The sequence below is a fragment of the Chiloscyllium plagiosum genome, chromosome 7 (genome assembly GCF_004010195.1).
Source record: "Chiloscyllium plagiosum isolate BGI_BamShark_2017 chromosome 7, ASM401019v2, whole genome shotgun sequence".
In the NCBI taxonomy this organism is placed as follows: domain Eukaryota; kingdom Metazoa; phylum Chordata; class Chondrichthyes; order Orectolobiformes; family Hemiscylliidae; genus Chiloscyllium; species Chiloscyllium plagiosum.
The window spans coordinates 39,169,744-39,184,982 of NC_057716.1; the positions used below are offsets into that span (position 1 = coordinate 39,169,744).

Consider the following 15,239-nt stretch of genomic DNA (forward strand, 5'->3'; position numbering starts at 1 on the left):
AAACACACCCTTGGCAAATGTAAATTCAGTAAAATAGATTGTCTCACAGGAAATGCTCCAGTCCAGGAGGAAAAAGATCAACAGAAAACTCAGAGAGACAGAGAGTAGTAGGGAGATATGTACTGCAGACATTATTTCGGAATGCAATGACAAAACAAATCAGCCGAATTTCAATCTGAAATGAGTCTCAAAACTGGTTTTATGTAGAAGACGCCTGAGTGAAACAACTGCAGGCCAGATGTTGAGTATAAATATTGCAACTATCTAACTTTAGGGAACAAAAGCCTTTGCCTCACAAGTTCTTTGCTTTATGGGCTTTGAAACAGATTGCTCAGCACCTCTGTCTCAACATTTCTGAATTAAAACAAGAAACAAGATACACCTCTTAAAGCCATAATATCATCACACACAGAGAGATAGCTCATTAGCAAAAATCAAGAAAGCTTTAATGGAGACTGCTTCTTACTGTTCTGCAAATGGTATCTGCCTTCTGAGTGGTATCCAAATTATTTTTAGTTTCTTATGGAAGTCCCATGCAGTATCTGATACTCAATCTACAAATCTGATTCTTTTCAATTCTAAAACATTGATCTAAGCAGTGGACAGGCCTGCCCATTTCCCACCATTTACTCATCTGAATAATTGTAGCCAGCTTGTCATCCATTTGGGAATAGTATCTTGTCGCCATATTTTCTCACCTTACTCTTCCAAGTTTTATGTTATGTGTAAATTTTGAATTGTTTAAATTGTGCTCCATAGATTCAAGTCTGAACCAGTGACACAGATAAAGAAATGTACTGGTTTTCTACATCATCTTACTATTTCTCTTCTCATTAAGGAAGCCTGAGTTTTATTGCCTTATCTTGACATGGTGCAGATAAATCTGTTTTGCACCCATACAATCTCCCCTTCAAAGGCAGCCTCTTTTTCTCTTAATTTTGTTAATGTTTAAGTTCAATTTATCTGGAACAGGCTTGTTCTCAACCTATGGAAATTCTCCTTTTCCCAATTAAGAACTGCTGCTCGAAATTACTTGTCTTTTCCAAACTGAAACTGAAACTTATGATACTGTGAACGCTGTCATTGACTAATTACAAAATAATGTTATTTAGCCCGTTGAGTCCATGCCAGTTCCCTGTAAAGGAGATACTCCCATAAATTGTGCAAGTCCTTCAAACTCATTTCATTCTCAAGCACCCATCTAATTTCCTTTAGAAATCTCTGTTCCTCTCCCTGATATTAAGCTATTAAATGTGAAAACTGCAGCATACAAACTCTCCCTCTAAACCCACAGTTCCTCCTTTTGGGTTAAAAGCATTATATTTCTTGCATTCAAATAATTTGCCTATTTTCTCTCAAGCACGCAGAAGAAAAAGTCAAACTTTTCACCCTTGGTCCATGTGTTTAAAAAACTTATTTTGGAGAGTGGTACAATGCTCTCATTGCCTCTGTACATTTGGGGGGGGAAGCTCAACATCTACTTCCCTTGGACCAGAGAGGAGGGAATTGCCGACCGACCGTGGCGCGGCGGATGACTCAGCCAGCGTTGGGGGCGCTAGCGAGCACGGGCTCGGGAGCGGGCGGCCCAGTGCGGTCACGTGAGCCGGAGCTGGTGCTGGAGGAAGCAGCCTCGCTTTGGGGAGAGGGCCACCACCTAGAGAAGGAGCTGAGGGTGAGCAAAGGGAGGTGCCTTGTGTGATGGAGATTTCATTCTCTTCCTAAGACTCGGCCAGCCGTGGAAAAGCCCTCCTCTCCGTCTGAAATAAATAGAGAACTTGTGTCGGCACCATGTCCAGGGCCGTGATGTCCAGCCAGCAGAAGATCGCCGAGAAATTGACAATCCTGAACGACAGGGGGATTGGTATGCTGACTCGAATTTATAACATCAAAAAGGTAGGTCCTTCCTGACCAAGTGCACTGGAGCTGCCTGAGAGACCGAAAAACGGAACGCATTCATTCCTCAGGCATTGAATGGGTGGGTTTCACTCCCCGACTCATGATTTCATCCAAATTATCCTGGAGATAAATTCACGCACACACCCCATTAGATGCAATGTATATACTCAACGTCTGGCCTGCAGTTGTTTCACTCAGGCGCCTTCTACATAAAACCAGTTTTGAGACTCATTTCAGATTGAAATTCGGCTGATTTTTTTTTGTCATCGTGTTCCGAAATAATATATATGTATTTTGTTTATTTTTTTCTTTGCAGTGCAGTAAGGTAGAAGAGTTAGCATTCGTCTTGGGCGATATTTGTGCCTGTTGCATTCAATGTACTTTTATGCCCATTTTTTTTTACATTTTATTGCGTTGGACTGTTTTTTCGTTCGAGTTAAGTTGAAGTGAATGATGCTTAAGTTACTGGTATCAACTGTCAAAACACGGCAGCAAATTTTGTGGCCGTCAGAAATTGTCTCGATCCCTATTTAGTTCGCACCCAAGGAAGCAAAAATATGCATTGTAGTCACAGAACATGAAGGAAGATGTGATGGATTCATTTTTTTGGGCTTTTTCTTTTAATGTTTTGTGGTGAGTAAATGTAAAGTTGTCTTTTTTGAGTATTGATGAATCAAAACACATCAAACAAAATCACTAAACCATAGGATACTGAAATACACCAAGTTTTTTTTATGGCCGGATATATGTGGTTTCTGATTGTTTCACATAGGAAGTGCTACAACATCATGCACAAATTCTGAAACAACTGCTTTGTGGGATGTATATAAGCTTATTAAAATGAAAAATGGTTTGTTTACTCGAGTGGGCGAGTCTTTCACTGGATGAGAATACAGTAGTGTAGTTGCCAATGTTCTAAATTGTGGCATGTGACTGGTTTGATGGATTTTGGGGGGGGAGGATACTGAAGTACGTTTACAGTATTGTTGTATATTAGCAATATTTGTGGCTCTAACGAGGGGGGGGGGGGCAAATAGGATACTGAAGTACGTTTACAGTATTGTTGTATATTAGCAATATTTGTGGCTCTAACGATATATAACATTTTGTGTATAATTCAGCAGTTTAATTATTTCAACCCAAAATCCTGGTATCTTGTGGGTCTTTTTGTCAAATGGATCTACAACTTTCATTTTAAAACTGTTTTTCATGTATCAGGATGCTTTGGGAGTTGTTATAGTAATGTCATAACTTTTAAATACATTTTAAAATGACTGGTATTTCACTAAATTTCTCTTAATCAGATTGCAAGATTCAGTGCTTTTTTTGTCAAGTGTAATTTATTGAGACAATTTCTTCTTTACAGGTATTTGAGCAAAATTTTATTAAACAAAATTTATAGTCTGATTGGGAGTCACCGAATTTTGACTCCTTGCCTTGTGCTTTCACTATATTGAAATCCTAATCTAGGCATTTTTGCCAAATTGGTTAAGTTTTTTGATATCTTGGCATAATTTAATTTCGGGCTTTTTTTCTAAAGGTTTGAAATAAATATTTAAGAAAAGCATTCCCCTTCCTTCCTTTTGTTACTCTCTCCCTTGAAAATGTTTTTAATAATCTCTCCTAGTATGTTTCTGGTTCTTCTCCCCCCCCCCCCCCCAATAGTTGATTCATGGCTCAAACACTCTTGTGTTTCCCTGGTGTTCTGGAATTTATTCATAGTTATATGCTAAAGGATTGTAGAAATGTGATGTGGCAAATTACAAAATTCAAATATTAAAAGAATGATGATATGTGAAAGCGACTTAGGAATCTTACAATTTTCTAGTTGTTATAGGAGTTGTGAGCTTGTTCTTTTCTTTGCACTATCTCCTCCATTCTTGCCAGTAGATGATATCTTCAAGAAATAAATGATGTATCTTCATTGATGAATTTTAAAGTTTTCTTTCTCCGTTTTAATTGTTTCTATAGCCAGCACATACCTGTTTTCATTTAGCATTCCTAAATTTAAACCAGTTATTCTGTAACTTCTGTTGTCAAATGCTCAATATGGTGTGGAAGGTTTAAAAAAATGTATGACAGTGTATATTAACAATGATACTTTATTATTTGCGTGAGGAAGTATCGGAGCTAGGGAAACTGCTACATCAGTTGGGTTGTCTAGAAGAATTAAGAAATTGAGGTTTTAAATTTGTTATTGCTGAATGCTCTTGATTTGCACTTGTATTTAATTTTCTTATTTACAGTGAGAGATGAGCTTAGAATCTGATATATTTTTATAGTGCTATGCTCAGTTGTAGTTGTAATTTAAATTGGTTTAAAAATGTTCAGATTCTTGCATGTTATGTAACTAAACAATCTGCATTGAGCTTAAAATATCAGGCATTTTGAAGGAACTAACAGTCCTGCTTCAAGAAAAATTGAGCATATGCAAAATATCAGGTTTAGTGTAAAAATATTGATACTTTGAGGGCTTTGAAGACATTGTGAACTTGAAAATTGGCTTTGCCAGACTAAGCAGACCAGTATATGTGGATGATGGTGAAGATTTGATCTTACAGGAGTTGGGAGGTCATATTACGGCTGTACAGGACATTGGTTAGGCCATTGCGTGCAGTTCTGGTCTCCTTCCTATCAGAAAGATGTTGTGAAACTTGAACGGGTTCAGAAAAGATTTGCAAGGATTGAAGGATTTGAGCTATAGGGAGAGGCTGAATAGGCTGGGGCTGTTTTCCCGAGAGCATCGGAGGTTGAGGGGTGACCCTATAGAGGTTTATAAAATTATGAGGCATGGATAGGATAAATAGACAGGCTTTTCCCTGGGGTTGGGGAGTCCAGAACTAGAGGGCATTGGTTTAGGATGAGAGGGGAAAGATATAAAAGAAACCTAAGGGGCAAATTGTTCATGCAGAGGGTGGTGTAGGAGTATGGGTCTGGGTGGTATACGCTTCGGCGGGTCGGTGTGGACTTGTTGGGCCGAAGGGGCTGTTTCCACACTGTAAGTAATCTAATCTAATCTAATCTAATTTACGGAATGAGCTGCCAGAGGACGTGATGGAGGCTGGTACAATTGCAACATTTAAAAGGCATCTGGGGATGGGTATATGAATAGGAGGGATTTGGAGGCATGTGGGCCAGGTGCTGGCAGATAGGACTAGATTGGGTTGGGATATCCAGTCGGCATGGATGGGTTGGACCAAACTGTCTGTTTCTGTGTTGTACATCTCTATGACTCCGAGTTTTAGATGAAGCTGAAAATGTGTTGCTGGAAAAGCACAGCAGGTCAGGCAGCATCCAAGGAGCAGGAGAATCGATGTTTCGGGCATGAGCCCTTCCTGAAGGAGGTCTCTTGCCCGAAACATTGATTTTCTTGCTCCTTGGATGCTGCCTGACCTGCTGCGCTTTTCCAGCACACTTTTTCAGCTCTGATCTCCAGCATCTACAGTCCTCACTTTCTCCTAGAGTTTTAGATGAACTCAACTTTCAAAGATAAATTGGAAACTGACCAGTTAAATCCTCATTATAAGTACTTTCTCTAGATTTTAGCTGCAGAGTGAGTGCAGGTGATGTTACGGTGGTGTAATTAGGTGATCTTAGTGAGTGAGTGAATATGGGTTCAATCCTGGATGCTCTTAATTTATATATTTGCCAAATCTCCTCAAATAATGCTAACATAAATATTTTGGTTATGTAATTTATGGATAGAGTAGTACCAATAATTATTGGTATTTCTTACAAATTATATTTTTTTCCAACTGGCAATAAGGAGCACCAAAAAGATAATTGTTCAAAATTTGTAAAGCAATGCAGTGTGTCCATTTCTACTGTTAATAATTTTACGCAGTATTTTGTAAATATTGTCAGCTCTTAGTGACTTTACTCAACATGTTTTGTAAATATCATCATTGTCCGAACATGTAGGCCTCCGAATTGTTAAGGGATGTAAAGGAAAGGATAGCAAAGATGATCCTCGACAGGAGTGAAAGTAACAGGGTAGTTGTTGTGGGGGACTTTAACTTACCCAATATTGACCAGGAATACTATAGTTCAAGTAGTTTAGTTGGGTCAGTTTTTGTTCAATGTGTGCAGGAGTGTTTTCTGACACAGTATGTAAACAGGCCAACAAGGGGTGATGCCATATTGGATTTGATACTGGGGAATGAAACCGGCAAGTTGTTAGATTTGGAGGTAGATGAGCACTTTGGCAATAGTGACCACAATTCGGTTATGTTTACAATAGCAATGGGCAGGGTAAGGTATATATCCAGGGAAAGAGGTATGACTGGGGGAAAGGCAATTATGATGCGATTATGCAAGATTTAGGATGCATAGGATGGGGAAGGAAACTACAAAGGCTGGATACACTTGAAGTGTGGAGCTTATTCAAGGAACAGCTACTGCGAGTCCTTGATAAGTATATATCTAGCAGGCAGGGAGGTAGTTGTCGAGAGAGGGAGCCATGGTTCACTGAAGAAGTTGAAGCTTTTGTCCAAAGAAGGCTTATGTGAGGATGATGCGTGAAGGCTCAGTTAGGGGGCTTGAGCGTCATATGTTAGCCAGAAAAGATCTGAAGAGAGAGCTAAGAAGAGCCAGGAGAGGACATGAGAAGTTGTTGGCAGATAGGATCAAGGAAAACCCTAAGGTCTTCTAAAGGTATATCAGGAATAAAAGAATGACTAGATTAAGATTAGGGCCAATCAAAGGTAGTAATGGGAGTGTGTGGAACTTAGGGACATGGGGAAGCGCTTAATGAATACTTTTCGTCACTGTTCACTTTGGAAAAGGGCAATTTTAGTGAGAATACGGAAATACATGCTACTAGATGAGATGGGATTGAGGTTGACAAAGAGGAGGTTTTAGCAATTTTGGAAGATCTGAAAATAAGACCCCTGGGCTGGATGGGATTTATCCTCAAATTCTCCGGGAAGCTAGGGAGGAGTTTGCAGAGCGTTTGGCTTTGATCTTTATGTCATCATTGTCGACAGAGTAGTGTCAGAAGACTGGAGGATCGCAAATGTTGTTCCCTAGTTTGAGGGGAGGAGGGACAACCCTAGTGAGTCTTATTTCAGTTGTGTGGAAAAGGTTATAAGAGAGAGGCTTTATAATCATCTGGAAAGGAATAATTTGATTAGAGATAGTCGACACGGTTTTGTGAAGGGTAGCCCGTGCCTCACCAACCTTATTGACTTCTTCAAGAAGGTGACAAAACAGGTGGAAGAAGGTAAGGCAGTTGATGTGGTGTATCTGGATTTCAGTAAGGCATTTGGTAATGTTCCACACGGTAAGCTGTTGCATAAAATGCCATGTTTCGGGATTGAAGGTGATTTAGCGGTTTGGATCAGGAAATTGGCGAGCTGAAAGAATACAGAGGGTGGTGGTTGATGGGAAATGCTCATCCTAGAGCTCAGTTACCAGTGGTTTGCAGCAAGGATCTGTTTTGGGGCCAATGCGGTTTGTCCTATTTATAAATGATCTGGGCGTAAAAGGATGGGTTAGTAAATTTGCAGATGACACTAAGGTTGGCAGAGTTTTGGATAGTGCCAAAGGATGTTGTGGGTTACAGAGGGACATAGATAAGACGCAGAGTTGGGCTGAGAAGTGGCAAATGGAGTTTAATGCAGAAAAGTGTGAGGTGGTTCACTTCGGAAGAAGTAACAGGAATGCAGAGTATTGGGCTAATGGTAAAATTCTTGTAGTGTAGATGAACAGAGAGATCTTGGTGTCCAGGTGCATAAATCCCTGGAAGTTGCTACCCAGGTTGATAGTGTTGTTCAGAAGGCATGTGGTGTGTTGGCGTCTGTTGGTAGGGAGATTGAGTTTTGGAGCCATGACGTCGTACTTCAGCTGTACAAGAAACTGGTAAGGCTGCACCTGGAGAATTGCGTATGGTTCTGGTCACTGCATTGTGAGAAGGATGCAGAATCTTTGGGAAAAGTTCAGAGAAGCTTTAGTAGGATGTTGCCTGGTATGGAGGGAAGGTCTTATGACGAAGGGGAACTGAGGCTGTTTTCACTGCAGCGAAGAAGGTTGAGAGGTGACTTAATTAATATGTATAGGAACATCAGAGGGTTAGATAGGGTGGACAGTGAAAGCCTTTTTCCTTGGATGATGAAGGCTGACACGAGGGGACATAGCTTTAAATTGAGGGGTGATTAGATTTAGGACAGGTAACAGGGGTAGTTTCTTCACTGAGTTGGGGCATGAAACAGCCTGTCTGCAACAGTAGTAGACTAGCTGATGTTAAAGGTGCTGGAAGAGCACAACAATTCCGGCAGCATCCGACGAGCAGCAAAATCGACGTTTCGGGCAAAAGCCCTTCATCAGGAAGGGCTTCCTGATGAAGGGCTTTTGCCTGAAATGTCGATTTTGCTGCTCGTCGGATGCTGCCTGAATTGCTGTGCTCTTCCGGCACCACTGATCCAGAATCTGGTTTCCAGCATCTGCAGTCATTGTTTTTACCTAGCTGATGTTAAAGGCATTTCAAAGGGCATTGGACATACATATGGATAATAATGGAACAGTGTAGGTTAGATGGGCATCAGATTAATTTCACAGATTGGTGCAACAACAAGGGCCGAAGGGCTTGTGCTGTGCTGTGATGTTCTATGTTTTATGTTAGCCATGCAGAGCTGGAAATCAATGCAATCTCTTTGTCATTCATATATTTTTGTGAATGTCTCTTTACAAATGAATATAGTGCACTGGCTCTCAATTTTCCTGTCCAGCTCACTTCCTGTGTCTTTTTATGGCTGAATGTAGCAACCATGTTTTTAAAAAAAGGCGTTTACCACGACAGTCATTACAGCATAAGAGGCATTTCAACCCATCAAGTTGTGAAAGAGCTCAGGTTAAATGTGTATCCTAAGTAACATAGTTGTGTTTCTTCAAGAGCCTGAATTTTGATTGTGCTAAGCAGGAAATTTGGAATGAAAGATTTCCTTCTTTGCCAGGTTAGATCTAGGAAGATTAGTTAAATGCTCGTCTGATGTGTCTGCTAAATGGAATGTCAAAACATTTATGAGGAGCCTACCCTTTGAGACATTGGTGGAGAAAGTCAGAAGGATTTGGTTATTGCGAAAAATGTTCATTTAATAATTCTATAGCTGTAATGTTAATGTTGACAATTGGATTCTCATTACCCTTTACAAGATCATAGGTTTCAGCACAGGGCTGCGAAGATTCATCCAATTGACCAATTCTTCAAACATTCAATAAAATGTAGAATCTTTTGAGGCATTTGAAAAAAGAATGCATTGTGCATGTGTGCATAATTGTTTTACATTGGAAGCTTCGATTTTGTTCTTAAACAGGATATGGCACAATGTAATAAATTCAATAATGTACTGAGTTACTACAGTTGATATAAACTGATGGGTTAAAGGACAGTTGGTAAAGAATGATGAACTCAGACCTAGATGCTCATAATTGTCATGTTAGTTTTTAATACATTTGCAATACTATTTGCATTTACCTCTGTAATGGTGCTCTTTTTATGTAGAATTAATTTGACTCTTCCATTTTAAACATTGAAAAATTGAGCAGGTAAAATACCTTTCTCTTTTTAAGTCCATAATCTTTTTCAGGTGGATTTAAATATCAAATTTGATTTTTCTGTAATTTCACAATGTTGGATTTTTAAACAAATGTTGCTATTCAGATGTCTGATGAAATATAGCCATGGTCAAAATAGTGAATTTAGTACATTCTTGACTTCAGTTTTGAAGAATAACAAATCGACACCCAGGATTTCCTTGTCACAAAACTTTGAGATTTGTCTGATAACTTCAACTGAGTGCAAAGTCCTTTGTGAATATTTGATTTACACTAGGATTTGCATTTTTGACCGCGCCTGAGGAATTTGGGCCTGGAAATGGAGCAATTCTAAACATTTTATAGATAATGAATTAACAATAAACGTAAATAATATCGAGATTATAATTATTGTTTAGTTATGTTACAGCATTGAACTGTGATATTGCATTGAATTAATATAATTTAAAATTAACTCCTTGTTATTTAGTAGTTCTTTGTGATTCTGAAGATATTAAAATTCTAATCTTTTTGTTTATTTAAGCCAAAATGTTTTATTTCCGTGCTTGGGAAAATAATTGGACTCCGGTTGTGAGGTACTCAGAAGCAAAAAAAAAGCGCTTACCACTGTGTTGCTTTTTTTTCCCAGTTGAGATCCGCAGACTCCAGGCTATACAAGGAGATCACAGGCGTCCAAAGATATCTGATCTTACATTTATATCTAAGTTCTGTATTTGCTAACCTACGGTGCATTATTAATATTTCTGTTGATGGGAACACTAGTTTACTGGGTAATGCTTTCTTTTCCAAGTTCTGTCAAGGACTCTGCAGGAGTGTACTGAAGTAATGTTTCCAGAGGCATTCGAGTGATGTGCAGTCAGATGGCCATTTTGTGAAGAACTGGGAGTATTTACAGTTGAAAAGATTATTTTCTTTACCACTTGTTTGTACTGATGTATTTTTTAAATTAGGAGGTGAGGAGGAAAGGGCTGAAAAAGTGTTGCTGGAAAAGCGCAGCAGGTAAGGCAGCATCCAAGGAGCAGGCGAATTGACGTTTTGGGCATGAGCCCTCCTTCAGGAATCCTGAAAAAGGGCTCATGTCCGAAACGTCGATTCTTCTGCTCCTTGGATGCTGCCTGACCACCTGCTCTTTTCCAGCAACACTTTTTCAGCTCTGATCTCCAGCATCTGCAGTCCTCACTTTCTCCGTGAGGAGGAAAGATCTGTATTGCAAGTAGATATGAAAATGTAGACAGCCACCACCACCATTTTCAATGCCAGTTTGGTTGGGCTTATCACTCAAATGCAAACCCCATGATAATGCTCTACAGCGTAACTGTGGTGTCCTATCCAGGGCACAAGACTGAACAAAGTTTGTAGAGATACTGAATTGCCCAAACACACATTAAACCATTCAATATTTCCATTTGATTCTCAAGGAATGCAGTGCACTACCTTTTTGCATTTGCTTGGTTGCAGGAGTTGTCATAAACGGCATATGTATGCCTTTGGTTCCACTGCAGATTTTTGTTCAGATTTATACCCTTATATATCAGGAGAGGTAAAGACTTTGTGCAGCAAAACTGTTTACCCATAATTGGAAGCTTGTTTCAGGAATGCTAGGCTGTGTCTGCATGCTAGTGGGCCTGTACATTGCACATCAGGGGGCTCAAACCTCCTTTTGAGTTTCTTTTGAAGTATTTTAGCCGGAGGTTGACGAGAACCTCCAGCAAATGCCAAACAGATGTCTTGTACTACAAGTTTAGCATAACCTCATTGCTCATGTACTCTGTGACCCTGTATGATGCTGTATGGTTTATTAACTGCTGTCCATCTGGCCTGCCACTTTGATGTATGCACATGTACACCCACATTCCTCTGCTCCCCTTAAGTATTGATCCCCTTTAATTTATATTGGCTGTTAATGTTCTTCCTACCAAAAATGCATCACCTCACACATTGCTGCATGGAACTTTATCTGCCACTTACCTGCCCACTCAACCAACTTGTCTGTATTCTTTTGGAGTTCTACACTGTCCTCTTCACAGTTTACAGTGCTTCCACGTTTTGTCATCTGCAAACTTTGAAATTGACCTCTGTACACCAAGATCAAATTGTTACTATATATCAGGAAAAGCAAAGCTTGCAGGTCCAATGCCTGCCATTGTTGCATAGGTTAATGACAATTTTGACGGAATGCACACTGCACAGTTAGCACAGAAATCGAAACATCTTCACATCTGAGAGCAATGTTGTGGTCTTTGTGGCACTGCCATTAAAAATTGATAAATTGACATCAGATCCAGTGGTCCAAAGCTGGGCACCCATGAGGCACTGACATCAGCAACAGAATGATATTTTATTGCAGCCTCAAGAATTTCAGTATTCTTTGTATTATGTAAAAAAACAAGTTTGGAAGGGTCCATTACAAAATCAAACCATATCTAGGCATGAAGCCTGGCTTTTTGTAGGAAAATTTGCTATCTTAAGATCTGAAATGGCCAGAACTAGGAGATTGATTAAGCACATTCAAGCTCAACATGTGATATTGTTTTTCTTCAGTGTAATACACTAAGGAAAATAATGAGTGCACCTGAGTTAAGTGAAATGGGTTTAGATTATAACTGCTGTTCTCTATATTTACTTATTTGTATAGTAAATTATTAAGTTCAATTATCTCATTTCAGCTGAGTGTTTTCATTCAGTCTTTGTTTAATATCATCCTTCTTAGCATGTGGGCATAATTGGCTAGGCTACCATTAATTGCACATTCATAATTACCTTTGATTATGTGTGGGGGGACACCTTGCTAAACCGATGAGTAGTACAGTGCACAATATTGATCACCATACTGAATGAAGGATGTAAATGCATTTGGAAGCAGTTCAGAGAAGGAGAAACAGACTACTGATTGAAATAGGAGTGTGGTCTTATAAGGAAACATAGAACAAGGTAGGCTTGCATCCACTGTAGAGTTGTCCTGATCAAAACAAACAGATCTTGAGTGGTCTTGATGTGGAGAGGTTATTTTTTCTATGGAAACATTCAGAACTACGGTTCCTTTTAAAAATCAGTGGTTGCCCATTTAAGAGAGGTGACCCAGCATTTTTTCTGAGGGCTATGAACCTTTGGAACTCTGCTTTCACCATCTTTTCTAGAGGAAAATCCTGGAATAATTTTAAACTTGCAGCTGGATGAATGGTTATAAGGGACAGGTGAGAATGTGAATTTGAGGTTACAATCCGATCATACAAGGTCTTAATGAATAGTGAAGTAGACCTGAAAGGCTAATTCATCCAAATTTACATGTACATAAGTAATGGAGTAGCAATGTTGCATGTTGTGAGGCCCCATGAAATGGCAGTGGGTTGCAAAGTGAGTAGAGGTGTCTGTGAGCAGGTGGATTAAGGAAGAGATAGGAAGGCCATGAACTCGGGGCAAAGTGTAAGGAATTGCGATGGAACCTGAAATCATCCGGGATGAGATCTCCCCTCAGCATCTATTTCAGGGGAAAGCAGCTACTGCATAAGAACTGCACCACTATCACTACCATGCTTTGGCAGTGCAAGCCATGAAAGGTATAGCCTCAAGGTGGAGGACTTACTGAGCAGGAAGGTGCCAGTAAGAAACATCTTTGTGAGGTGTCTGTCATGGCCGTAATGTTAATGCATTTTTCATTTAATAACCAGCTCGTGGATCTTGAGGCTTTGTTGGATGATGGTATGTTGGTTTTCATCACAATGGTCTGGATTTTCTGAGGATCAGTAATCACTGGCCATATTGCCACTACATTCAGACTTGTGTGTGAAGAAAAGGCTCCATGTTTCTAGCAGGAGATTCAAGTCATTGCTCCTGCATGAATCCAAATATGGGCTCACAGTGCTAAATAGTCTGTCAGTTAAGCAGTACTCCCTGTTTCATTGCAGGGGTTGCTGTGTTTCTTGTCTTTGCTGCTGAACATTTCAGACCCTTAGCCACCTCTTGAAAGGGTAACTACAAAATTAGGGTGTCCGGTGGGTGGGCTGCCATGGTGCAACATAGAAAGGGCGTCATGTGCGTGAGTGTGTAGGCTAAGTTGGGGAGGATTAATATTGGGATGTTAAGGTCTGGAGGTTGTACAGTTTGGAGTAAGTTGGAATTCAGTTTAATATTTGTCCAGACATTGGACTAGTTCTTGTCTAACTTTTCCTGAGTAACTCTTAAACTGGTGTGGAATCTGTCCTATTCTGTGATCAAATAAACACTTTAAGTGAGCTGCAGCTGCAGGAAAATTGCCCATCAGTACCTTCAATTTCCCAGGCCGTTCCCTTAGAGTCTGCTATATGAGGAATCCTACAGGGTCTTTACACACTGCAGAAACGACTATGGTTATTGGAAAATCTGGGCCTTATGTGTTGTTACATACTCTTCTTGAAGTAGCTATTATGATGCCATTGTGTCAACATTAGTTTGTGGTGATTTTAGCAAGTGAGCACATGATCCATGATTTGACAATAAATCACATTTGAAAGCATAGGATTGTAAGCTCGAGTGTATAAGTCAATTTGTATTCATTTCAACTTAAACTACAAACAAGTCTTTGAAGAATGGATATTTCTGAGTCCTGTTAGTTTCTAAATTGTTATGCCTTTCCTTGCAATCATTTCAATTTTATGTTCTTGGAATGTTGTCACTCGGCTGAAAATTGGAGTTTAGTCATACGCAGACATGTCTTCTTTTCCATTAAAACTATTGGACTAATGTACTTCCGATTTTTTTTCAGCTTTCTCAAGACCATTTGTTTAACAGTTGAACAAATGTTTTTCAATGTAGTTTTATATTTTATGTCTTGCTAGTGGTGTAGAAGGGAAAGAGATGCTAAGTACACATGTAAACTTTGCAAAATTAATTTCAGATTTAAGAAAGGATCTTTTGCAGGAATTGCAAAGCCACAGTTAGAATAGGAAAATGCAGGATGCTTATGAGAATCACTTCATAGCTAAAGATGTATCTGTGGGAAACAGGATACAATTTTTCTACCATCGGTGCTTATTCTAGGGCAATTTGGAGCTATTCAATAAAACTCCTCCATCGCCAGACCACAACAACACGACGGTTGGAGGAAGAGCGCCTCATCTTCCGCCTAGGAACCCTCCAACCACAAGAGATGAACTTGGATTTCACCAGTTTCCTCATTTCCCCTCCCCCCACCTTGTCTCAGTCAAATCCATCGAATTCAGCACCGCCTTCCTAACCTGCAATCTTCTTCCTGACCTCTCCACCCCCACCCCAGTCTGACCTATCACCCTCACCTTGACCTCTTTCCACCTATCACATTTCCGACGCCCCTCCCCCAAGTCCCTCCCCCCTACCTTTTATCTTAGCCTGCTGGACAAACGGTCCTCATTCCTGAAGAAGGGCTTATGCCCGAAACGTCGGTTCTCCTGTTCCCTGGATGCTGCCTGACCTGCGCTTTTCCAGCAACACATTTTCAGCGCTATTCAATAAAAACCTGTTGTATCTGAGCAGAAATAGGTATTTAAACTAGAAAAGAATGTAATTGGAAAAATAAAACTGATAAGGATTAGTCAAAGTAAATTAGGATAATCCTATAGAAAACCATTAAACAAGATGAGATAACGTTAAATTATTACATTAATCTGTGAAATAAAGTGGATATGACTTCAGTATAAAAGGCGGATTGAATGATTTTTCCAGGAATAAGTAACTGTCTACGAAATAAATATAAGAGTTTTGGAAGTAAGATGAGGGATCTGGGAACAATTATTTTCATAGGACTATTGGTGTTAACAGTTTTAACACAAACTTGGCAG

General features: G+C 39.7%; 1 protein-coding gene across 5 annotated transcripts in view; it reads left to right on the forward strand.

Moving 5' to 3' along the window:
• The first annotated feature begins 1,561 nt into the window (after nucleotides 1-1,561).
• The window catches only part of nckap1 (NCK-associated protein 1), a 214,952-nt gene continuing 201,274 nt past the window's right edge, over nucleotides 1,562-15,239 (forward strand). For 3 of the 5 annotated variants that reach the window (XM_043693453.1, XM_043693454.1, XM_043693456.1), the window contains exon 1: nucleotides 1,562-1,893. In XM_043693453.1, the coding sequence (XP_043549388.1) occupies nucleotides 1,789-1,893 (105 nt within the window). In that variant the 5' untranslated portion in view covers nucleotides 1,562-1,788. The remainder of the gene's footprint in view (nucleotides 1,894-15,239) is intronic. The other 2 variants (XM_043693455.1, XM_043693457.1) reach the window with 1 other exon arrangement.